The 23,755-nt window shown below is 52.9% G+C and overlaps 1 protein-coding gene across 10 annotated transcripts in view; it reads left to right on the top strand.

Moving 5' to 3' along the window:
• Positions 1 to 23,755, top strand: part of RGS3 (regulator of G protein signaling 3) — a 210,852-nt gene that overhangs the window by 156,598 nt on the left and 30,499 nt on the right. Inside the window, exon 1 of one of the 10 annotated variants that reach the window (XM_044992128.1) lies at positions 7,014 to 7,183. The exons of 7 other annotated variants lie outside the window; for them this stretch is intronic. In XM_044992128.1, the coding sequence (XP_044848063.1) occupies positions 7,106 to 7,183 (78 nt within the window). In that variant the 5' untranslated portion in view covers positions 7,014 to 7,105. Of the gene's footprint in view, positions 1 to 7,013; positions 7,184 to 7,430; positions 8,090 to 16,472; positions 17,656 to 23,755 lie in introns of those variants that run through there. 2 more of the 10 variants (XM_044992127.1, XM_044992129.1) reach the window with 2 other exon arrangements.

Genomic DNA, 23,755 nt, shown 5'->3' on the forward strand with positions numbered 1-23,755 from the left:
CCCGGTCTTTGTGTCCTCTGTAAACTTTATCAGTGATTTTATTATTTTCTTCCGTGTCATTGATAAAAATGTTAATAGCATAGAGCCAACCAATCCCTGTAGGACCTCACTAGAAACACACCGCTTGAAGATGATTGCCTGTTTACACTTACATTTTGAGACCTATCAGTTAGCCAGTTTTAAATCCATTTAATGTGTGCCATGTTGATTTTGTATCATTCTAGTTTCTTAATCAAAATACAGCGTGGTACCAAGTCAAACATCTTACAGCAGTATAAGTATATTGCATCAACACTATTACCTTTTTCCACCCAACTTGTAATCTGATAAAAAAAAAAGTCAGGTTAGCGTGACAGGATCTGATTTCCATAAACCCATGTGATTGGCATTAATTTAATGCTTTATTAATTAAGTCCTGTATCAGCAGCTCCATTATTTTGTCTGGGATCAATGTCAGGCTGACAGGCCTTTAACTATCCAGTTTATCCTGTTTAAACAGTGGCACAACATTAGCTTTCTTCCAGTCTTCTAGAATTTCCCCAGTGTTTCAACAATTATTGAAAATCAACATTCATAGTCCAGCAAGCTCCTCAGCCAGCTCTTTTAAAAATACTGAATGCAAGTTATCCAGACTTGCTGATTTAAAAATGTCTAAATTTAGCGACAAGATGGGTGAGGTAATATCTTTTATTGGATCAACTTATGTTGGTGAGAGAAACACGTGTCGAGCTTACACACAAAGCTTTTCTTTCTCACCAACAGAAGTTTGTCCAGTATTACCTCACTCATCTTGTCTCTTTAATATCCTGGGACCAACACAGCTACAACAACACTGCACATAACTTTCACAGCTGCTGTTTAACAGCCTCCTCAGTTACAGTTGGAATGAAAAGTGTTTTATACTTATGTAGTCATACGATATGAGTACATCATGTGCCCCCCCCCCAATGCAGAACAGAAATAGTTATTGAACACTTCTGCCTCTTCTGCATTTTTTTATTGACAATTCTACCATTTCCATCTAGTAATGGACCAATACTGTTATTAGGATTCTTTCTGATCCTAGTATGCTTAAATAATTCCTTCTTATTGTTCTTAACTCTGCTGGCCATAGAGGGCTTCTTGTGTCCTTTTGCTTTCCTTATCAGTTTTCTACAGTTCTAGCATCTGATTTATATTCATTGCTATCAATTTCCCCTTCTTCCATTTGTTATCTATTTTTGTTGTTGTTGTTTGTTGTTATTATTTATTATTTATAGTTGCCTTCATTTCCCCTCTAAGCCAGTTGTTGATTTTAACCAATGTGGCCTTCTTTCTCAGTTGTGGCTTTTTGGGCATCTAGTAAAGTGTTCTTAAGTGAGTCCCAATTATCATTCACATTTTTCTGTTTACATTCATCCTCCCAGCTGATTTGGCTTTTAATTGTTTTCAGCTTTGTGAAAAACTGACCCTTGAAAACACCAAGTATCTATATTATACCTGGTGCTTTCAAAGGGGAAAGACAATAACAGAAAATGTGGAAATGGCAGAAGTGCTAAATGACTTTTTTTGTTTCCGTTTTCACCAAAAAGGTTAGTAGGGATTGGAAATCTAACCGTGAACACCAGTAAAAATGAGGTAGAGTTGAGGCTAAAATAGGGAAAGGGTAAGTTAAAAAAAATAGAACAGGAGTCCTTGTGGCACCTTAGAGACTAACACATTTATTTCAGCATGAGCTTTCGTGAGCTACAGCCCCTTCATCGGATGCACCTTAGAGACTAACAAATTTATTTCATCTCATGCTGAAATAAATGTGTTAGTCTCTAAGGTGCCACAAGGACTCCTGTTCTTTTTGTGGATACAGACTAACACGGCTGCTACTCTGAAACCTTAAAAAAATAGATAAATTAGACATCTTCAAATCAGCGAGGCCTGATAAATGCATCCTAGAACACTCAAGGAGCTGACTGAGGAGATATCTGAGCCATTAGCGATTATCTTCAGAAACTCATGGACAACAGGAGAGATTCCAGAGGGCAAATATAATGCTAATCTATGAAAAGGCGAATTAGGACAACCCAGGGAATTACAGACCAGTCAGCTAAAATTCAGTGCCCAGAAAGATAAGGGAGGAAATTATCAAACAGTCAATTTGCAAACACCTAGAAGGTAATAAGCGTGGATTTGTCAAGAACAAATCATGTCAAAGCAACCTACTTTCTTTTACAGGGTAACAATAACAAGCCTTGTGGATGGGGAGTGGCGGGGGAGCAGTAGACGTGGCATATCTTGACTTTAGTAAGGCTTTCGATACTGTCTCGCATGACCTTCTCATAAACAAAGTAGGGAAATACAACCTAGATGGAGCTACCATAAGGTGGGTGCAAAACTGGTTGGAAAACGGTTCCCCGACAGTAGTTATCAGTGGTTCACAGGAAAGCTGGAAGGGTTTGAACTGTATTGGGTTTGCAGATAACAAATGCGATCAAGTCAAGATAAGCAATTGCTAATTTTTAGGTCTGTGATCAATTCTTCTTTATCCATCAAAACAAAGTTGCCAGCAGCAGCACAGAAGTAAGAGCATCAGTACCACAACCCCGCTCCCATCCTACAATAACCTTGCAACCCCCACCCCCAGCTCCTCTTTGGGTCAGGACCCTACAATTACAACAAAGACTGCTGCACTGGGCAGCCCAGCACGGGGAGGAGGTGACCAGCCCCCTGTGGGGAAAGAAGTGGGTCAGGACTATTTAGAAAAGCTGGACGAGCACAAGTCCATGGGGCCGGATGCGCTGCATCCGAGGTGCTAAAGGAGTTGGCGAATGTGATTGCAGAGCCATTGGCCATTATCTTTGAAAATTCATGGCAAATGGGGGAGGTCCCAGATGCCTGGAAAAAGGCTACTGTAGTGCCCATCTTTAAAAAAGGGAAGAAGGAGGATCCGGGGAACTACAGGCCAGTCAGTCTCACCTCAGTCCCTGGAAAAATCATGGAGCAGGTCCTCAAGGAATCAATTCTGATGCACTAAGAGGAGAGGAAAGTGATCAGGAACAGTCAGGATAGATTCACCAAGGGCAAGTCATGCCTGACTAACCTAATTGCCTCCTATGATGAGATAACTGGCTCTGTGGATGAGGGGAAAGCAGTGGACGTGTTATTCCTTGACTTTAGCAAAGCTTTTGATACAGTCTCCCACAGTATTCTTGCCAGCAAGTTAAAGAAGTCTGGGCTGGATGAATGGACTATAAGGTGGATAGAAAGCTGGCTAGATCGTCAGGCTCAACGGGTAGTGATCAATGGCTCCATGTCTAGTTGGCAGCTGGTTTCAAGTGGAGTGCCCCAAGGGTCGGTCCTGGGGCTGGTTTTGTTCAATATCTTCATTAATGATCTGGAGGATGGCGTGGACTGCACTCTCAGCAAGTCTGCAGATAACACTAAACTGGGAGGAGTGGTAGATACACTGGAGGGTAGGGATACGATACAGAGGGACCTAGACAAATTAGACGATTGGGCCGAAAGAAACCTGATGAGGTTCAACAAGGACAAGTGCAGAGTCCTGCACTTAGGATGGAAGAATCCCATGCACTGCTACAGGCAGAGGACCGACTGGCTAAGCAGCAGTTCTGAAGAAAAGGACCTAGGGGTTACAGTGGATGAGAATTTGGACATGAGTCAACAGTGTGCCCTTGTTGCCAAGAAGGCTAACGACATATTGGGCTGTATAAGTAGGGGCATTGCCAGCAGATCGAGGGACATAAGAACATAACATAAGAACATAAGAACGGCCGTACCGGGTCAGACCAAAGGTCCATCTAGCCCAGTATCTGTCTACCGACAATGGCCAATGCCAAGTGCCCCAGAGGGAGTGAACCTAACAGGCAATGATCAAGTGATCTCTCTCCTGCCATCCATCTCCATCCTCTGACAAACAGAGGCTAGGGACATCATTCTTTACCCATCCTGGCCAATAGCCATTTATGGACTTAACCACCATGAATTTATCCAGTTCTCTTTTAAACACTGTTGTAGTCCTAGCCTTCACAACCTCCTCAGGTAAGGAGTTCCACAAGTTGACTGTGCGCTGCGTGAAGAAGAACTTCCTTTTATTTGTTTTAAACCTGCTGCCTATTAATTTCATTTGGTGACCCCTAGTTCTTGTATTATGGGAATAAGTAAATAATTTTTCCTTATCCACTTTCTCCACATCACTCATGATTTTATATACCTCTATCATATCCCCCCTTAGTCTCCTCTTTTCCAAGCTGAAGAGTCCTAGCCTCTTTAATCTTTCCTCATATGGGACCCTTTCCAAACCCCTAATCATTTTAGTTGCCCTTTTCTGAACCATTTCTAGTGCTAGAATATCTTTTTTGAGGTGAGGAGACCACATCTGTACACAGTATTCGAGATGTGAGCGTACCATGGATTTATATAAGGGCAATAATATATTCTCAGTCTTATTCTCTATCCCCTTTTTAATGATTTAATGATTTAATGACATGATCATTCTCCTCTATTCGACATTGGTGAGGCCTCATCTGGAGTACTGGGTCCAGTTTTCGGCCCCACACTACAAGAAGGATGTGGAAAAGTTGGAAAGAGTCCAGTGAAGGGCAACAAAAATGATTAGGGGGCTGGAGCACATGACTTATGAGGAGAGGCTGAGGGAACTGGGATTGTTTAGTCTGCAGAAGAAAAGAATGAGGAGGGATTTGATAGCTCCTTTCAACTACCCGAAAGGGGGTCCAAGGAGGATGGATCTAGACTGTTCTCAGTGGTAGCAGATGACAGAACAAGGAGTAATGGTCTCAAGTTGCAGTGGGGGAGGTTTAGGTTGGATATTAGGAAACACTATTTCACTAGGAGGGTGGTGAAGCACTGGAATGGGTTCCCTAGGGAGGTGGTGGAATCTCCTTCCTTAGAGGTTTTTAAGATCAGGCTTGACAAAGCCCTGGCTGGGATGATTTAGTTGGGGGTTGGTCTTGCTTTGAGCACAGGGCCGGTGCAACCCAGTAGGCGACCTAGGTGGTTGCCTAGGGCACTAGCATTTGGGGGGCGGCATTTCGGGTCCTTTGGCGTCGACCGCGGCGGCCGGATCTTCGGCCACCCCGGTCGTCATCAGCATTTAGGCGGAGGGAGCTGGGGCAGGGGGGCGCGGGGAGGGCCGCCTGCAGCAAGTAAGGAGGTCGCGGCATGCAGGGGAACCGCTCCCTGCCCCAGCTCACCTCTGCTCCGCCTCCTCCCCTGAGCACGCCGCCCCGCTCTGCTTCTCTCCCTCCCAGGCTCGCGGTGCCAAACAGCTGATTGGTGCCGCAAGTCTGGGAGGCGGGAGAAGTGGAGCAGCGACAGCGTGCTTGGGGAGGAGGTGGAGCAGAGGTGAGCTGGGGTGGGGAGCTGCCACGGGGGGGGGGCGCCTCAGGGAGATGGGGTGGGGAGCTGCCGTGGGGGGGGGCGCCTCAGGGCGGAGGGGAGGAGCTGCCTTGGGGGGCACCTTAGGGCGGAGGGATGGGGTGGGGAGCTGCCCGGCGAGGGGCGCCTTAGGGCGGAGGGATGGGGTGGGGAGCTGCCGTGGGGGGGGGCGCCTCAGGGCGGAGGGGAGGAGCTGCCTTGGGGGGCGCCTTAGGGCGGAGGGATGGGGTGGGGAGCTGCCCGGCGGGGGGCGCCTTAGGGCGGAGGGATGGGGTGGGGAGCTGCCCGGCGTGGGGCGCCTCAGGGCGGAGGGATGGGGTGGGGAGCTGCCCGGCGGGGGGCGCCTTAGGGCGGAGGGATGGGGTGGGGAGCTGCTGCGGGGGGGGGTGCCTCAGGGAGATGGGGTGGGGAGCTGCTGCGGGGGGGCACCTCAGGGCGGAGGGGGAGCTGCCCGGCGGGGGGGGGGGGGCAGGGAGCTGTCACAGGGCTCGGGGGAGGGAGGGGCGCAAGGTGGAAGTTTCGCCTTGGGCGTGAAACATCCTTGCACCCGCCCTGTTTGAGCAGGGGGTTGGACTAGATCCCTCCTAAGGTCCCTTCCAACCCTGAGATTCTCTGATTCTATGAACACTCTGAAATTTCAGATTTAAATAGCTGAACTCATGAAATTTACAATATTTAAAATCCTCTGACTGGAAATTGACCAGAATGGACTGTGAATTTGGTAGGGCCCTACTCATGCCCAGCGGCAGCGGACCGGGAAGGTGGAGGCAGGCTGCTCAGCTAGCACCACAGTGTCCCTTAGAGGACCAGGAGAATCAACTGCAGCCCAAACCCTCCTGCTTGTCCAAAGCCCAGCGCAGCGTGTGCCCAGCTCGGTGACAGGCCCCATCCCACCGGCAGAAAGGCTACGGCGCGTCGGGGTGCTCAGGCACCTGCAGAGCATGTGCACCTGGAGCAGGGGAGCTCACCACAGGAAAGGGGGAAGTTTGCCCAGGAGGAGAGGCTGCTGGGGACTGCCAGTGAGCTCCACTAGGGTAGTGCCTGGCCTCCCCTCTCCCTCCCCTGTTTTTGTGGGGGCAGATGGATATTGCAAGCCTGACATGGGCAAGAGGCCCTGTAAGGCTGCTCCCAGCCAAGAGCCTGGGGCGAGACCCAGGCAGTGCGCGAGGGCCTGGAGGTAGGGGGATTGGGAGCCCGATCCCCCTTCTCCAGGCCCCCGCCTCGGCTCCCGATCCCCCTTCACCAGGCCCCCGCCTCGGCTCCCGAACCCCCTTCGCCAGGCCCCCGCCTCGGCTCCCGATCCCCCTTCGCCAGGCCCCCGCCTCGGCTCCCGATCCCCCTTCGCCAGGCTCCTGTCTCCACTCACACACTCCACTTTCACCTGGCCCCACCTCGGCTCCCAGGTCCCCATCTCCGCTCACCCATTCCCCCCTCCCCTGGCACCCACCTCGTCTCCCAGGCCCCCATCTCCGCTCACCCATTTCCCCCCCCCCCCGCTCCTGATTCCCCCTTCACCAAGTTCAGCAGATCTCAGGTGTGTGGAAGTTGTGACCCAACCCTGGCACGTGGTTTCTCTGCTCAGTGACAGATTGCAGACGTGATGCAAGCTCCTGGGACAGTTCCTGTTGCACCTTCCCCCTTATCAAGGCTCAGAGTGCAAAGCTCAAAGTTCTGCAAGTGGAGCTGAGCTTTGGCGTGTGAATGACAGAGCCCTGGAATGGCCAGGCTGTGCACCCCGCGTCGCTTGGACACGCTGGCTGGGGCTGGACGCAGCTGGCTCTCGCTGATTCCCAAGGTATGCTGTGCTGTACACTGTGAGAGAGAACGCAGCCTGCCGTGCAGATCCTGGAGCAGCCAGGGGCTGGAGAATTCTGTCTCCAGTTCCAGTTGTGTGTTTTCTTAGGCTGGTTCTAAAGTCGTCCTGAAACCCGTTCTTTCCCCTCCGGCAAATGACCGTGCTGTTTCCTTGGCACTGTCTGCCAAGCTCGTGTCCAAGTCTGGAGCAGTGCTGATCCCTCACACGCTCCATACATGGGCTTGTTCTCGCCACAGGAAGAAATGAAGCCTAATGGAGACTGGAGCAGCCTCCGGCCCTTTCCGTTTCAGCCCTGAAGGAGGCATTTTGAAAAGCTCAGGTTTGCTCCTATGCGTCCTGGGAAGGGCTGGTGCGAGCCAGCCAGAGAAAGTGGCGCCTGCCGCACAGGGGGACTGAGCTGCTCTGGCGCACTGAGCATCATTTGAATTGGCTGGTTTCTGGCACAGGCTGAACTGGTTTAATCCAATGATGTGATTTAATGAGGACAATAAAACCCTGCGTAAGTGCAGCTCTCCCAGTGAAGGGGAGACGCTCGCCGCACAAAGGAGGGCTGGTCCTGGCAGCTCTCTCCTTTGCTGCCCTCTGAGCCCGTTCTGAGATATTTGCCAAAGCTTCGTTCTTTCCAGCATGCTGGTGAGGCAGCGGCGTGAGACCGGCCTGGCTCTGCCGCCAGCCGGGATGTCCCCCGCCTCTCTCCCGCTTTCTGCGGCGGTGACTCTCTCAGGTGCACGATTGCCAGGCAGTGCCAGGGAGCTACTCGATGCTGGAGACAGCAGGGTGGCTGTGGACAGCGGGACGGGGGTCCCTGGGCCAAGCCTCGCAAGCATCCTCAGCTGTGTCCTGTCCCCTTTCTCCTGCACTCTGGGAAGGTGGCGGCAGATGCTGGTATGTATCCCAGCACGAGCAGTTTTGCTGGGGGATTATTCCCAGGAGCAAGAGGAGGGTGGGATGTTGTCCGCTCGCTTGCCTGAAGGATGGGAAGCTAACGCGCCACCTCTCTATCTAACTGTCAGAACAGGGGCTGGGGCGGGGTACGGCTGTGAGCAGCAGGATTTGCCAGTGCCATCCAGCACTTCAGCATGAACCCAGGCTCGGTTCCCCGTCAGGGCACGTCCCGATGGGGCAGGGCTGTTGGAGCAGGCTGCAGAATCCACAGGACAGGCTGGGTTTGCTCTGCCCGCTCTGGGGAGCAGCTGGTGCCAGCGCTCTGACGGTGACGAGGAAACGAGGCAGTACAGGAGCCTTGGGGGGCCCCCTGCTCTCCTCTGCAAGACTAACTGGGACCCCAGGATCCCGGTGGGGCTTGAGCGGAGAGCTGGAGGGTGGAGAGGGCAGCGTGCAGGGTGGGAGCCGGGGACCTGACTCTCACGGATTTCCTGTGTGCCTTGGGGCAAGACATTTCCCTTCCGTGTGCCGGAGCTTTCTGCTCTGTAAGAGCGGCACCTCGGCGCCGTGCTTTGGGAGCATGGCGTTAGGGCACATGCCAAGCACCAGCTTTCAGTAGCCTTGTCCTTAGCCATATGTGGGCCCTGCCTTTGTTCTTTCTGCCTGGGGTTGGCTCCCCTTATTCTGTGCGGTGATGGGGTGGGGTCCCTTTGACCACTGCTGCACTGAGAGCTCGGGGCTCTGCCCTGCTTCAAGGTGGTTGTGTCCTTGTTTTTCCTTGCTGCGCTCTGCACTGGCTGTTGTCCCAGCGCTCTCCTGGTGCCATGCCTGCACCCTGCGAATAAAGCTCAGGGCGTGAGGCTGCATCGCGGCTCGATGGCACTGACACGGCATCCTGCCCTGCCTAGGGGAGCTGCACTGCTACGGTGACCTTTCCCACCCAGCCTCGTGCAGCTCCCCTAGGCAGGGCAGGATGCTGGCGGCCAAGGAGCCTAGGCTGAAAGGTGTTTGAGGGAGTTGAGCTTGGCAGTCTCTGTGTGCTCCGGGGCGCTGAAGGTGGGAGCCTGTGGTCAGACGTGGCGCCTGGATGGACAGTAGGGTGACCAGACAGCCCGATAAAATCGGGACTGTCCCGATTTTGAGGAGTTTGTCCCACGTCCCGCCCAGAGTACAGCCGGGACGCCATTTCTCCCGATATTTTGTTTCCTGGTCTTTGGCGGCAATTCGGCGGAGAGTCCTTCAGTCGCAGACGGTCTTTGGCAGTATTTCGGCGGCGGGTGCTTCTGTCTTTGGCAGCAAGGTTTATTACCCGCTGCTGAAATACCGCCGAAGACCGTCCGCGACTGAAGGGCTCTCCACCGAATTGCCACCAAACTCCCGGACGGGTGAGTGTAAAAAAAATAAAACACAGACAAAAAAACGCCCCCCCTGCGGCGGTCCCGATATTTTCCCCTTAACATCTGGTCACCCTAATGGACAGGCTAGTGTAGTCAGCCTGAAAGGGACAGACTCTCCTATGTCTCAGTCTGTGTGTGCGTGTGCACACGTGTGCATTTCCCTGGCTCTGTGCATGCTTTTGCATTTCCCTGTGTGTACACATGTGCATTTCACAGTATGTATGCGCTTGCGTGTTTCCCTGTGTGTGTGAGTGTCCATGCATATGTGTGTGTGTTTATGTATTTCTCTGGGTGTAGGTACATATGTGCATTTTGCTGTGTGCGTACACATTTGTTTATTTTTCTGTGTGCACACGTGTGTGTGTTTACGCATGTTCTCTGTGTGTGCATGTGTGCACTATGCATTTCTGTATGTGCTCATTTCCCCGTTCATGCGTTTCTCTGTGTGCATGTACATGTGCATTTCTCTGTGTACACACGTGTGTGCATTTCCCTCTGTGCATCTGTGAGTATTTCCATATGTGCATATGTGGGGACTTACCACACACACACGCACTGTTATCTAGTATACAGAACGTGTTGGGTGTGCAACGACTCTGTTGTAAACATGTACTTGTTATTCAGCCAGAGGGGCAGGTCCATCTGTGCTCATGCAGTGTCAGTTCTGGCACTTACAACCCAAAGATTGGAAGGGGCTTGGGTTTGCTTTGGGATCAGAGCCACAGTAATTGCTCCAGTTCATGCCTTGAATGCCCTAAGAGCAAAGCCAGCTTGGAATCCTGTACCCTGCTCAGCTCAGGTGATGGCCTCCAGCTTGCAGTGGGGGCAGCAAGTCCCGGTCACGGCCCCCCAACACCAACCCCTTGCTCCTCCTCCCATGGAGGCTTCCACGCTCCCCCAGCCCGAGGGGGGAGCTGACTTGGATTACTGACGATAGGGCTACACACTCTCCAGTGCCCCTTTTCCACCCCATCCTTCCCACTTGCACGGAGCAGCGGGGATATGTATCACCCAGTCATTGTGTTCCTTAGCACCAGCTTTCAGAGCTAACGCAGTCGCCACAGCAACGCCAGGTTCGCCCGATCAGAAATCGGTTTGTGATGGTCGCTCGCTGCCTGGCTTTGGCGGGACTCCCAGGAATGTCTCCAGAAGTGCTAAGAAGAGGAAAGCGGGGCCGGAACTGACCCTGGATTGGGGCTAGGCTCATGTGAGCTTTCTAGTGGCAGGTCTCTAGTCTGTGCTGTGACTAACAGGCCTACGGGCAGCTCCTGCACGGGGTGTGTGTCAGGCTGTCCTGCAGTGGCTCAGGAGCATGAGCACCAACCTCAGGGCAGACGGTTAAGAATTGGGGCACAATCCCCAAACGGGTTGAGTTCTATACTTGTAGTTCACCAACAAATTATCATGTGTAAACTCCTCAGGCACCACAACGGCCTAAAACAGGCAGTCCCCTTGGGCACTGTGATCTGTCGCACCAGCCAGGGGAGCCTGCCTCTGTGATGGATGGGCCCTTACCCCACCAATCACAGCAATATTCAGGTTACTTCCAATGCCAAAGGACCAGTCACTTACCCCAGCTCAATTGCACCTTAGATCTCACGCCAAAGACAAGGCTGGGAGCCCATCCTGCAATGAACGACATCCAGGTTTATGACGAGGAGAAGGAAAGAAGGGAGCTAGTTATGAGGTTAAAGCAGGTAAATGCACATGTACAAATGAGTTACAATCTGCAGTTTCAAAAGCTAACAGAAGTTTCTATAAGGAACAAGCTCTCGATGACCTTTAGGGCTAACCCAGGCTAAGCACTTGGGATCCTTTGCTTAAGCCTAGAAACCTTTCCCCAGAGTCCAAGCAGCAATAAGATCCAGTCGCCTCTTGTTAGGGGTTTTCATTCCCTTTCCCCCTTATGCTTTGAGCTGCAAACTCAGCTGATGGGAGGAATCCACTTGCAAGACTCATCTTTGGGGGGTGGGGGAGGGAGGTGGAAGTAAACAGCCAAGTATTTTGTCCTCCGCAGTGTTTCACTCTAGTCCACCTGGCGTCAATAGGCCTCCGTGTCAGTAACCCTCCTGGTGGAGCTCGGCGCGTCACATCCCTCTCCGCTCTGGTGATTTACACAGCCCAAGTCTAAGCTGACCTGAGATACGTCGACGTACAGCCACTGCATGTCCACACGCCGCTCCTCGTGTCAGCGGTGTGTGTGCCCTCGCTAGCAGCGCTAGCATCAGTGCAGAGAGCAGGGCACCCTGGCAGCTCTCCCACTGTGCAACTTGCCACCTTCTCGCACAGTGTTGTGGGAAGGGTTTGCAACGCCTACTGGGGGCAAACAAGTTGTGCAGGGGTGACTGGGAACATGGTTTCAACATCCCTTGATGCAGTTTTCTCCATCCCATAATTTTATCTACGTCCCATAACGTTTCGCGCCTCTTTTCAAAAGCCCTGCAAACCCGCCCATCTGCCATCTCCGTGTGAAGCATGGATCCTGCACAGCTGCACGCTGTTGTGAGGAGTTGTGAGCACGGGGCACCTGAGCCTGCAGTATTTGCAGAGCCACCAGAGGAGCCGCAGGGAACCTGACGATGCCTTGCAGGCTAGCTTGCTGTAGGACATCGAAAGAAACAATTCCAGGTTGCTGTTGGCATTCCTGGAGCAGCTGCAGATGGGGGATTGCTGGCTTTAGGCCCGAGAAACGAGCACCGACTGGTGGGATCGCATCATTATGCAGGTTTGGGATGACAAGCAGTGGCTGCAGAACTTTTAGATGCGCAAGGCTACATTTCTGGATGTGTATGTGCTGAGCTCGCCCCAGCCCAGTGACACCAAAGTGAGAGCTGTACTGCCAATGGAGAGGCGAGTGGTGATCACTGTGTGGAAGCTTGCAACACCAGACTGCTCCCAGTCAGTCGGGAATCAATTTGGAGTTGGGAAATCCACCGTTAGGGTTGCTGTGATACAAGTGTGCAGGGCTCTTAATCACGTCCTGCTATGAAGGACTGTGAGTCTGGGCAATGTGCAGGACAGAATGGATGGGTTTGCAGCCGTGGGGCAATAGACGTCACACACATCTCTATTTTGGCACCAGACCACCTCGCCACAGAGTAATCAACAGAAAGGGCCACTTCTCTGTGGTAATGCAAGCGTTGGTGGATCACCAGGGATGTTTTACTGACATCAACGTGGGATGGTCAGGGAAGGTGCATGATGCACACAGGTTTGAGGACACAGGCCTGTTCCGAAAGCTGCAAGCAGGGACTCCCTTTTCAGACCAGAGGATTACCATTGGAGATGGTGAAATGCCCATAGTGATCCAGCCTACTCCTGACTCCTGTGGCTTACAAAGCCCTACACCGCCACCTTGACAGCAGCTGGGAGAGCTTCAAATACAGGGTGAGCAGGTGCAGAATGACAGCTGAATTCCTTTTGAAAGGCCACTGGCACTGTCCACTCACAAGATTAGACCTCAGTGAAAAAAAATCCCAATGGTTGTAGCTGCCTGTTGTGGACCTCATAATATCTGTGACGCAAAGGGGGAGACGTTTCCGCCGGCGTGGAGGGCGCAAGTGGCACAGCGGGCTGCTGAGTTTGAGCAGCCAGACAGCAGGGCCATAAGAAGAGCTCAGCAGGAACCAGTATGGTTCAGGGAGGCTTTGAAAGGCCATTTGAATAGTGAGCCACGGTAATGTGTGTTGCTGTAGCGTGCTGTGCCTGGCATTGGTTTTTTGCACCCCAGTATGAACCTTGTAATGAGTGTGTGTGTGTAGTCACAGAACATTGCAAATGCACCTCTTGCTATTATCTGTGAATGACGTCAGCCCCAGCCAGCATATGTTGTGAACTAATAAAGATGAATTACGTTTCCATAAATAGCCTTTTATTCCAAACCCAGGTAAACAGACATATTTATAATGGAATGAAACTTTATACATACAGGGAAAAGCACCTTTACAGGGGAAAGAACAGTCATGTCCGTTTCACAAGCACATACACCAACCGTGCCTCTGGGATTGTCTGTATCCCCCCCGGGGTGCAGTAGTAGGGGTCGTGTAGCGGCCTTGGCCATCACATGGAATGTGTGTGGGTGTGTGTGGGGGGAAGGTGGAAGGAGGTCCCAGAATGCAGTTCTCTATGGGCTGCAGAGGGAGGCGAGCACAGGTCTGTTGAACCTGAAGATCGACAAGAGTCCCCAGCATGTGTGTCTGCTGCTTGAGACCTGCTCGTATCTCCTATCGGGGGGCAGCCGTGTTAGTCTGTATCCACAGAAACAACAAGGAGGCCGGTGGCACCTTAAAAACTAACAGATTTATTTGGGCATAAGCTTTCGTGGGTAAAAACCCACTTCTGCCTTGTTGTTGTTTTTGTATCTCCTGCTACACATCCCTCTCCTTTTCCTGTGCCTTTCTCCTCTCTGCTCTATCCCTGGCCATTCTGTCCACGAGGGTGACCTCCCAAGCCCTGTTCTTGGTGTCTGAAGCACCAGAGACTTCCAGGATCTCTTGGAACATGTCAACCCACGTCCTCTTCCTTCTTCTCCTTAGCTGGCTGAGCTGCTCTGCTGGGGTGGTTGGAGAGACCCTCAAGACCACATTTCCAGCTGAAAAAGATACAGTGCATAGAGGTGCATTTGTGAGTGCGTTCACAAGGCACACAGAAACTTGGTACACCTGACCGAATCCACACAAGTCGCAAGCAGTACAGTCTCACTGCTCCTTGGGATTCCCAGAGCATGGCGGCAGTCCCAGCCATGGTGAGCACGGCCCAGGGTGGGGGCGAGTTCGGGGGTAGCTCACAGGTGTGAGTTTATGCAGATAGGGCAGTTGAACTGAATATGGGCACCGCTTCCCACAGATAGTGGTGGGTTTAGCTGATTTCTCACTCCTGAGGGTACCGAAGGCTTAAAGGGAACAGCTCCTGCACACGTCCGGCTGCAGACTGGGTTCGTATGCTGCTAGCCAGTGTGCTGCAATGGTGCCTGCTGAGTAACTGCCGAGTGGCCTGGGAAAGTGTCCTACCACGGCGGAGGAAACCTTTGGCAGAGCATTGCAGAGTACCTCCAGGAAAGTGTCCTCGAGATCTCTCTGGAGGATTCACGGGACTCTTGGGGGTGGGGAGTCTGCTGAGGATGGCCTGGACTTTGTTGTAAAAGTGGCATGTCTGCGGCTCTGCACCAGAGTCGCCGTTGGCCTCCTTGGCCATCTGGTCTGCCTGTCGCCGCTCCTTGGCTTTCACGCGGCCCTGCTGCAGCGCCCGCTTGTAGCCCGTCTCTCCCATGCTGCGAGTGATCTGCTCATAGATAGCAACGTTTCTATGCCTGGGCCCTCACAGCTCTTCTCCCCACAGACCCAGGAGATCCACCACCTCCTGTGTGCTCCAGGCAGGTGTGTGTCTGCAGCCTGGAACCAGCATAGTCATCTGGGCAGTTGCTAGGGGAGCTCTCCACACCGAGCAAACAGGAAATGGAATTTCAATAGTTCGTGAGACTTTAGAGGGGAGGGGCGTACACAGCTGCCAGCCAGCGGAGTTCCAAACGGTGACCAGAGTGGTCACCATGGAGCATTGTGGGACATCTCCTGGAGACTGCTAGAGTCGACATAAGTGTCTACACTGACCGTGCATCGACCTAACTATGTCGACCTAAGTGCTACGGCTCTTGCGGAGGTGGAGTGGGTGATTTACATCGCCGGGAGCAATGTTTCAGTGCAGATGCTTTCAGTGTTAGGTCGACGTCAGCAGCCTTGCATTGACCAACCTCTGTAGTCTAGATCAGGCCCCAGCCACAGAGGCTTACCATGCAAATGTGCCAATATTCCCTTACAGGCTGGGATACAGGTGTGAGAAGTGACATTAATACCGACAGCAACTCACAAGCATTCAATGAAATCTAAACACTAAACACATTTTTACAGTTTTCACAACTGACAGGGTCCAGCGAGGTGTTTGTCAGTGGTCAGTGGAGACAGACAGACCGTGGTGTAAGCTGGCACCTTGTCGGCCAGCGTCACAGAGGGCCCTCGCACTCTGCCCAGGGTGTGGGCCGTTCCTGGTGCCAGCCAGCCCAGGTTACAGGAAAGGAGCACAGGGCTGTGGGCAGGGCCGGCTCCAGGCACCAGCTCAGCAAGCAGGTGCTTGGGGCGGCCGCTCTGGAGAGGGGCGGCACGTCCGGCTATTCGGTGGCAATTCGGCGGAGGGTCCCTCACTCCCGCTCGGAGCGAAGGACCTCCCGCTGAATTGCCGAGATCGTGATCGCGGCTTTTTTTTTTTTGGCTGCTTGGGGCAGCAAAACCCCTGGAGCCGGCCTGGCTGTGGGAACCAGTCCCTGTCAATAGAAATGTTCCCTAAATGAGTGTTTGTGACCAGAGTTTCTTGCTGTCCAGATTTGCTGTGGACACTGCAGCACAGCCCTGAGCTTGGCCCTGGGTTCCCTGCCTCTGGATCACAAGGAGCCTGGGGCAGCTCTCCAGTGCGAATGGGAGCAGCTCCCGCTGGCTGCAGCGAGACTTCAAATCGCTTGGGGCCTCAGTGCCAGGACCATGCAGGACCCAGGTACAGCTCAGGGTGCAGCTGCCCTGGGGCCAGATTCTGCCCGTGGCCCGGGCCAGGGAGTGCGTGTGAAGGTGGCTATGGCGCTTTGCCCCGGCTGGCAGACACCAGACTTATTGAGCTAATGAGATTTCCTGTTGGTAACAAGAGGAAGCCAGAGCTGCATGTGAGGTGCTGGGCCAGGCTTGGCAGCGAGGCATTTCATGCCCTGCTCTGCCACCACACCGCATGGACCATCCCCGCGTCTCTCTTGGGGGGCGTTGTATGTACAGGCCGAGGTCTGTGTGCCGAGCTGAGTCTCAAGCCCCTTTCCAAGGCTGGCAATGTATTTACACTCAAGTCTGGCTTCATGGCAGCTGGGCGCATTGTGTAATCAGCTCAGCCAGGGCGGAGCAAGGAGCTAATGGTAATGATGGCTCTTGTGCAGAGTGCTGGGTAAACAGCTGGAGTGGAGTGGCCTGTTGATAGCTGTGGTCTCAGCCCACAGCCTGGAGGGCAAGGTGCCTATCCAAGTCAATTCGCTGTAATGGTAATGCCGGGGGAGGGAGATTTAGCAGAGGCATCTGAAATCTGGCCTTGCTGTTAACCAAACCTGACCAGCACTGAGCAGCAGGGCCTGGCAGGGGAGGGGGAGGGCTCTGCTCAGATAGCGATCACCCACTGCCTCCGCCTGGGCTGAGCTGGGCTGGGCTCTGCCGCGTTCTCTGCCTGCCCAGCCAGCCAGAAATAACGGGACTGCAGAAGGCTATGGAGGAGCACTAGCAAACTGGAGGCGTTGGCGAGGTGCCAACTCCCGTGGGCGCTGATGCAGCACCAGTGCCACACCCTGTGCTTGTGCTCTGGGCGTGCTCAGCGTGGCAGTTCTAGCAGGAGTTGGGGGGGGTGCACATGCGTGTGTACCTGGGCATGTGTGCGGGTGTGCGGAGTAGAAGGGGACTGGGCCCTGCCAGCCGAAGGGAAACAGGTGCCTTGTTTGGCAGCTGGGGCACGTTAGCAAATGCGAACGGACTTGGCACTGCAGCTCTGTTTCCCTTGGGAATGGTGCTGGCTCGAGGGGGCCTCCAGTGAAGAGCTGGGAGCGGGCGGCCGTTGCACAGTGCAGGGACTGCTGGGGTTAAGGACCTTCGGTTTGAGACGTGACACATTTTCCAGCAGAAAGTAGTTTGGAAACATAGCGGCAGAGTTTCTATTTGCAGGAAGCATTAAAACCGGCCTCTTGCTTAGCGTCGCCTGAGGCCAGGGCAAGCTGGAAAAGCTGATGCAAGGAGTTTAAATCTCATCTAGAGATTTGCCTGGTGGCGCCGTGGTCATCCACCTGCCTTTTCGCAGCAGGTAATGGTGCCTCTGGGGAACTCCAGCAGAGCCCGCAATAGAACAATGGGCACAAAGGCGCACGCTGGCTGGGGAGAGGCTGGTGTGTCTTCAGCTAGCATTTGACATGGACATTAATAACTGCAGGAGCAGAGGCTGGCTGCTGCGCTAGCATCCCACTGAAGCTCTGATGTGGACGTATATAGGGCACAGGCGCTGCTAGTTCTCATGCAGCGGGCGGAGCTGCAGGTTGGGTGTTGTTGCAGGTAGACGTGGATGCTGCTGACTGGGATTCAGCTCCTCACGGAGAGAACAGACTTGGTATGTGTTTCACTGAAAGTTTTGTGGTGGGTGGTTTGTGCCTTTGATCTGCTGTGAGCTCGCTGGGGCTTGAAGTGTCCGAAGAGGCAGCATGTACCCAGAGATTGGGGCAGAAATGTCCTTAAATCAAAAGGCGTCTTCAGTTTCCAGGACTCCCTGCTCCAGTTCTGGCTTTGCTCTCTGATGGGGGAATCTGTTCTGTTTCACCGTAGCTCTGTAACCTTGCAAAGTGATGCTGAAAGGCATCTTCTTTCACAGGATTAAAAAAAAAGTGATCGCATTAAAGGGAGAAATGAGCTGGGTTTGTAGGGAGTGCGGCTGGTTGCAGTTTCTCCTCAAGTGCTGGGCTGTTCCAGCAGGGCCTTTTGGAGAAACCATCCTGTGGCGAAAGCAACATTTACAATGTGAGCTGCAGACGATGGGCTTTCTGCTGAAAGTGGTGCTGCCGCTCGCTGCTTTTGCAGCCATTTATCAAATGGGTGTGTGATCTAGCAGCCAGCTTTAAACTGACCACTCCCTAATCTCAGCTGGGAGAGGGGGAGGGTGGAAGAGTTGGACACAGGACAAATGTAGCAGGGGCCAATAATCCATTTTCTCGGCGGTGTGTATGAAGCCAGCGGTTTGGGGAGGGCGGGCTCAGTGCTGTGACTGTAGGTGACTGCACATGGGGAGATTTCTTCCTCTTCGTGTGTGTCTCTGCTTGCTAGGAGCGTGCTGCATGCAGTTAGAGCTCCCCTCTGCTCTGCTCTGTGCTGGGAGGGGTTCGTACCCTGCTCTGGTGTGTGCTGACACTCTCCGAAGGCTGACACAGGCTTGTCTGTTTGGGTGAATTCCTCTGCTTTGGGGTTTCCAGCTCCTGGCAGCCCTGCATGCCCTGGGAACTCCAGCATCATGATTTGTGGGCATGTGAAGCAGTTCTGTGCATCCCCTCCTGGGATCCACCGAGACGGTTACCCGGTTCACAGAGGCTACCCTCCCCCAGTTGCTTGTTTTCCAGGCTGGCTGGGACGCTCCATCTCCTGGGCAGCAGTGGGCGATTGCAGTTCTGGGAGATGAGAGAGGCCTGGACTCTGTCTCAGGATCCTGCCTAGTCTGGAACATGCTGCCCTTGGGATGGTCTCACCAGATGGCTCAGTGCTGTGAGGGCGCAGGGGCCACGGGGCTTGGAGCCTGGCTGCTCCCCGGGCACGTGCGCCAGGTGAGAGTTCACTGGTTCAAACCAGTTGCCATGGCTGCTGAAGAGTAACGTGGCGAAAGCAAAGAGGAAAGGCAATGGCTGAGAGCCATGGCCCCTCTGAGCCCCGGGGCTCCCCGCGGGCTGAGCCGAGCAGCGCGATGCCTGCCCTGCGAGCGGCGAGGTTGCTGGGTCAGCGCACTGACCTGGCAGGGAGCGCGCGCCAAGGCAGCCAAGCGCAAGTGCCACGAGCTCGCTGGTTTTAGTCTAGTTGTTCGCAGTATTTCATTACCTCACCCCCCCATGGGACAGCATCTGCATGGTGCCCCGGCATGGCAGGACAGGCGGGTGGCCGTGCAGGAAGCTCTGTGCCTGTTCTCTGCATGGCGCTGCGCTGGCTGTCATGGGCTGGCTTAGCTTGCTGAGCATACAGCCCCCGGCTCTACCCAGAGCAATCCAAGGCGAACCCCTCTGTCCAGGGGCGGAGTGGAGTGGAGTGCAGGCAACAAGGGCTTGTGTCATAAACCACTGCAGCTTTCGCACACCCAGTCCCTCTCCCTGCCACTGACACCCAGCCATGCCCACTGCCCCCTCTCCCAGCTTGAGAGCTGACTGCCTCCTGGGGGCCTGGGAAGCTCTGGTGGGCTGGCCGCTCAGGGAAGGTCTGGTGTTGCTGTTTGGCTGCTGCCGTCTCCAAGATGCCATCACTACGGGAAAGCATATTATTCCGGAGTTGAACAAACAAGCTTGTTTACAGTTCATTTCTAGAGCGTGCGGAGCCTGGTCCTTTTATGGACATGTGGTGTGGTCACTGCAGCAGTGAGGGCTGTGTGATACCCTGTTAAGACTTAGTTTATCCAGAGCTATCAATTGGGGATGACAGTAATGGGGTAATGGGATTATTCCAGGCTGCTGACATAGGATCATTTCCTTCTGCAAAGGCCTTTGTCTCCTTCCAGGGCTCGGAGACATTTCAAGCAAGGCTGGCGTTTGGTTTTGTTTGCTTTACAAGATCCAGACAGTTACAATGGCACCCACTGTCCTCCTTTATACATGCACCAGGAAAGCCCCCCAGGCGATTAGATAATCCTGCTGGCTCTGATTCTGCAGCACAGGCTGGTGTTGCTGATACATGTATTGTTCTTCGCCACTTCAATAGAGTCGGTGCTGCCTTGATTCAATAGTTAAGCAGAGAGTTGCTGTGAATGGGGCCAGCGCCTCATGCTGGCCTCTGCACAGGTGAGTCTCCCACTCTGGCCCTGCACAGGGCAGCCCATCCCAGTGGAATCCAGTGCCTGGCTGACAATCCCTCCAGGTGAGCAGCCAGGGGAATCCCTTTCAGCATCCTGTCCTGGCTGCCCCCGCTAGCCAGGCTACGGAGACAGCACACAAACACTCTGGCCTGCCATGTTCTGGGGTTTGCTGTCCCAGCCACCATCCCAGAGTCAATGCTCAGAGCACAGAACGAGCAGAGGGAGGAGGGAGACCTCTCCTGTTGGAATTTATTGCAGAGATTGGTGGGGGCTAGGTGCCCCCTTGGCCTGGGTAGTGGGGGCCCAGGTGCTGCTGTTGACCTGTGTTGCTCCGGCAGGTTTCTGCAGTAGAAGTCCCTGTCATGTCCCCTTTGCCCCTCCCCATGTAGGTGCAGCCCTGGGCCTGGCAGGGGCACTTTCCTGCCCACAGAGGAGATGCCAGTTGGGATGGCAAGCCCTCCCCTTTAAATCACAGCTCTGGATAACTTGCACCCCAGAGCTGTGGTGCTGGGGATTTTCAATAAGCCTTGGAACCCCGGGAAGTGCCAGAGGGCAGGAAGAAAGCGAATGTCGTGCCAATAGTTCAAAGGGTAAACGGGGTAACCCGGGTAGTTATAGGCCTGGCAGTGTGACATCGATCCCGGGCAAGATCCGTGGAGTGACTGATGCCGGACTTGATTAATAAAGAATTAAAGGAGGGTGACAGGGTAGTTGGCCCATTAGAGGAGCCTGGGCTCAGCTGTCCTGTTCCAGTCCAGGTGCGGCCAGCTGGGCCACTGAAGAGGGTGGGGGAGTAGAGGAGGCCAGGTGAGATCCAGTGGTTCAGTCGGGGGAGCAGGCGATGAGAGCTGCCACAGAGAGAAGACGGTTCCTGGGAGAGGGCTGAAGGCAGGAGAGCCACAAGGCGGCGCTGGCTGGTGTCCCCAGGCCAGAGAGCCAGGGCTAGATGGTTGCAGGAAGGCAGCTGCAGAGGGCTGGGTCCTAGAGGAGCCATGAGAGGCTCCCTGCAGAGAGGCTGTAGGAGCTCCGGCTGGGAAGAGCAGGGTTGTGCCCCAGAAGGACAGCCTGGGGTGGCTGTTCTGGCTGGGGGTAAAGAGTCCAGGTCTGGTGCAAGACACCAGAATGGTGGGAACGAAGCCCGGGGTTTAACACTGACTTGCACAGGTTGATATGGGCTGTTGTGGGACAGTTGGTTTGGGACTTTGGTACTGGGTTTTGGTTAATACACTGTTGATGAACCAGAGAATAAGCTCGTATGGACTTTGTGGGAACCCAAGAGGGAAACTGAGGTGAGGGCCACTTGCAGGGCTGCCACAAGGGAGCGCCTGAGAGGAGGCCACTCGTTTGCAGAGGGTAATATAATTAATGCCAAGCAACATGACTTATGGAAAATAGAGCAAATCAGACTAACTTGTCCTCCTTTTTTTCTATGAGCTTAGAAGCTTGGTTGATAAAAGTAATAGTGTGGATGTAATTGACACTTCCGTAAGGTACCGCACGACATGATTAGAATGAAATACAATTAACATAGTAAACGGATTACAAATCGGCTAACTAATGGCTCTCCAAATATACTGATAAACAGGGACTCGTCACTGAGTGGGGGTGTTTCTAGTGGGGTCCTGCCGGTAGCAGGTCCTGGCCTCGGGCTATTGAACGTATTTATAAATCAGTGGCCCTCAGCCTTTCCAGACCACCGTGTGCTGGGGCTGATTTGTCTCGCGTCCCCCAAGTTTCACTTCACTTAAAAACAACTTGCTTCCAAAATCAGATCTAAAAATACAAAGGTGTCACAGCCACAGTAACACTGAAAATTTGCCGACTTTCTCATTTTTACCAAATAATTATCAAATAAATCAATTGGAATATAAATATCATACTTACATTTCAGTGTGTAGTACATAGAACAGGATAAACAAGTCCTTGTATGAAATTTTAGTTTGTACTGACTTGGCTAGTGCTTTTTATGTAGCCTGTTGTAAAAGCAGGCAAATATCTCAATGAGTTGATGTATCCCTTGAAAGAGCTGTGTGTACCCCCGGAGTACACGTACCCCTGGTTGAGAACCACTGTTGTAAATGACCTGGAATACAACAGGATAGTCTGCAGATGACACAAAAATTGGGGGCGTGGTTATGAAGAGAACAGGTGACTGACACCAAGCAATCTGGATCACTTGGCAAACTGGGTGCAAGCAAACAATATGCATTGTAATGCAGCTAAATGCAAATGTATCGGTCTAGGAACAAAGGATGTCAGCCATACTTTGAGAATGGGGGACTCTGCTGGGGAGCAGGGACTCTGAAAAAGATTTGGGCATTGTGGTGAATAATCATCTTCCAGTGTGATGCTGTGTCCAAAAGGGCTAATGCAATCCTGGGATGCATAAACAGGGAAATCTTGAGTAGGAGTCAAGAGGTGTTTTGACCACTGCTGGAATCTGTGTCCAGTTCTGGTGTCCACTATTCGAGAAGGATAGCGAAATACTGGAGAGGGTTCAGAGAAGAACCATGAGAATAAGGAAAGGACTAGAAAACCTGCCTTAGAGAGAGACTCAAGGAGCTCAGTCTGTTTAGCTTAACAAAGAGAAGGTTAAGGGGTGATTTGCTCACACTCTATAAGTACCTACCTGGGGAACAAATATTTCATAATGGGCTCTTCTGTCTAGCAGAGAAAGGTCTAACACGAGCCAATGGCTGAATGCTGACGCTAGATAAATTCAGATTGGAACTAAGGCGTAATTTTTTAACAATGAGAATAACTAACCACTGGATCGATTCTCTAAGGCAGGGAGGGATCAATTCTCCAAAGGGGGAGGGACAGCTCAGTGGTTTGAGCATTGGCCTGCTAAACCCAGAGTTGTGAGTTCAGTCCTTGAAGCAGCTACTTAAGGATTTGGGGCACAATCAGTACTTGGCCCTGTTAGTGAAGGCAGGGGGCTGGACCCAATGACTCTTAGGGTCCCTTCCAGCTCTAGGAGATAGGTAGAGCTCCATAGATCATTATTAAGGGTTGAGATGGATTCTCCATCACTGACAATTCTGAAATCAAGACTGGATGTTTTTCTAAACACTCTGCTCTAGGAATTGTTTGGGGGCAATTCTCTGGCGCATCACACAGGGGGTGAGACTAGATGATCACATGGGCCCCTCTGGCCTCAGAATCTCTGAATTTCACACAGGCACCCGACAGACAGGGCTGACTTTCCACTACTCATACTCTGCTGATTTGAGCCCAGTGACCAGAATGAAATTCTGCATCTGTTATCTTTTCAGGAGTCCCTGAGCTGCCCAGGCCACTGCAGGTTTCATTTGGGGCCAATAAAGTTTCCTTTCAGTTTGGTGCACACAGAGCCAGGTGAGCTCAGGGCTGCCCCTCTTCCAGAGATCTCTGAGCCATCCTCTGCCCTGCCCTTGCTGTTACATTCCAGCAGGCCTCTCCTCGGGTGCTGACATCCCACTCTGCAGTGAACACTATGGCTGGAGTTCACACTGGAGAGTCTTGAGATGGAAAACCTGCCGTGTGGCCCTGGAGAGGGGTGTCTGTTCATATCCTGCTCACAGCAGACCCTTTGATTGAATTTGCAGAGAGATTTAATTTAATCCAAAAATGTTTCTCATCTTAAAGGAGCTTGTTCATTTCCTGTTAGCCCTTATCTGATGCAGGCATCCAA

This window comes from Mauremys mutica, chromosome 18 (genome assembly GCF_020497125.1).
Source record: "Mauremys mutica isolate MM-2020 ecotype Southern chromosome 18, ASM2049712v1, whole genome shotgun sequence".
Classification (NCBI taxonomy): domain Eukaryota; kingdom Metazoa; phylum Chordata; order Testudines; family Geoemydidae; genus Mauremys; species Mauremys mutica.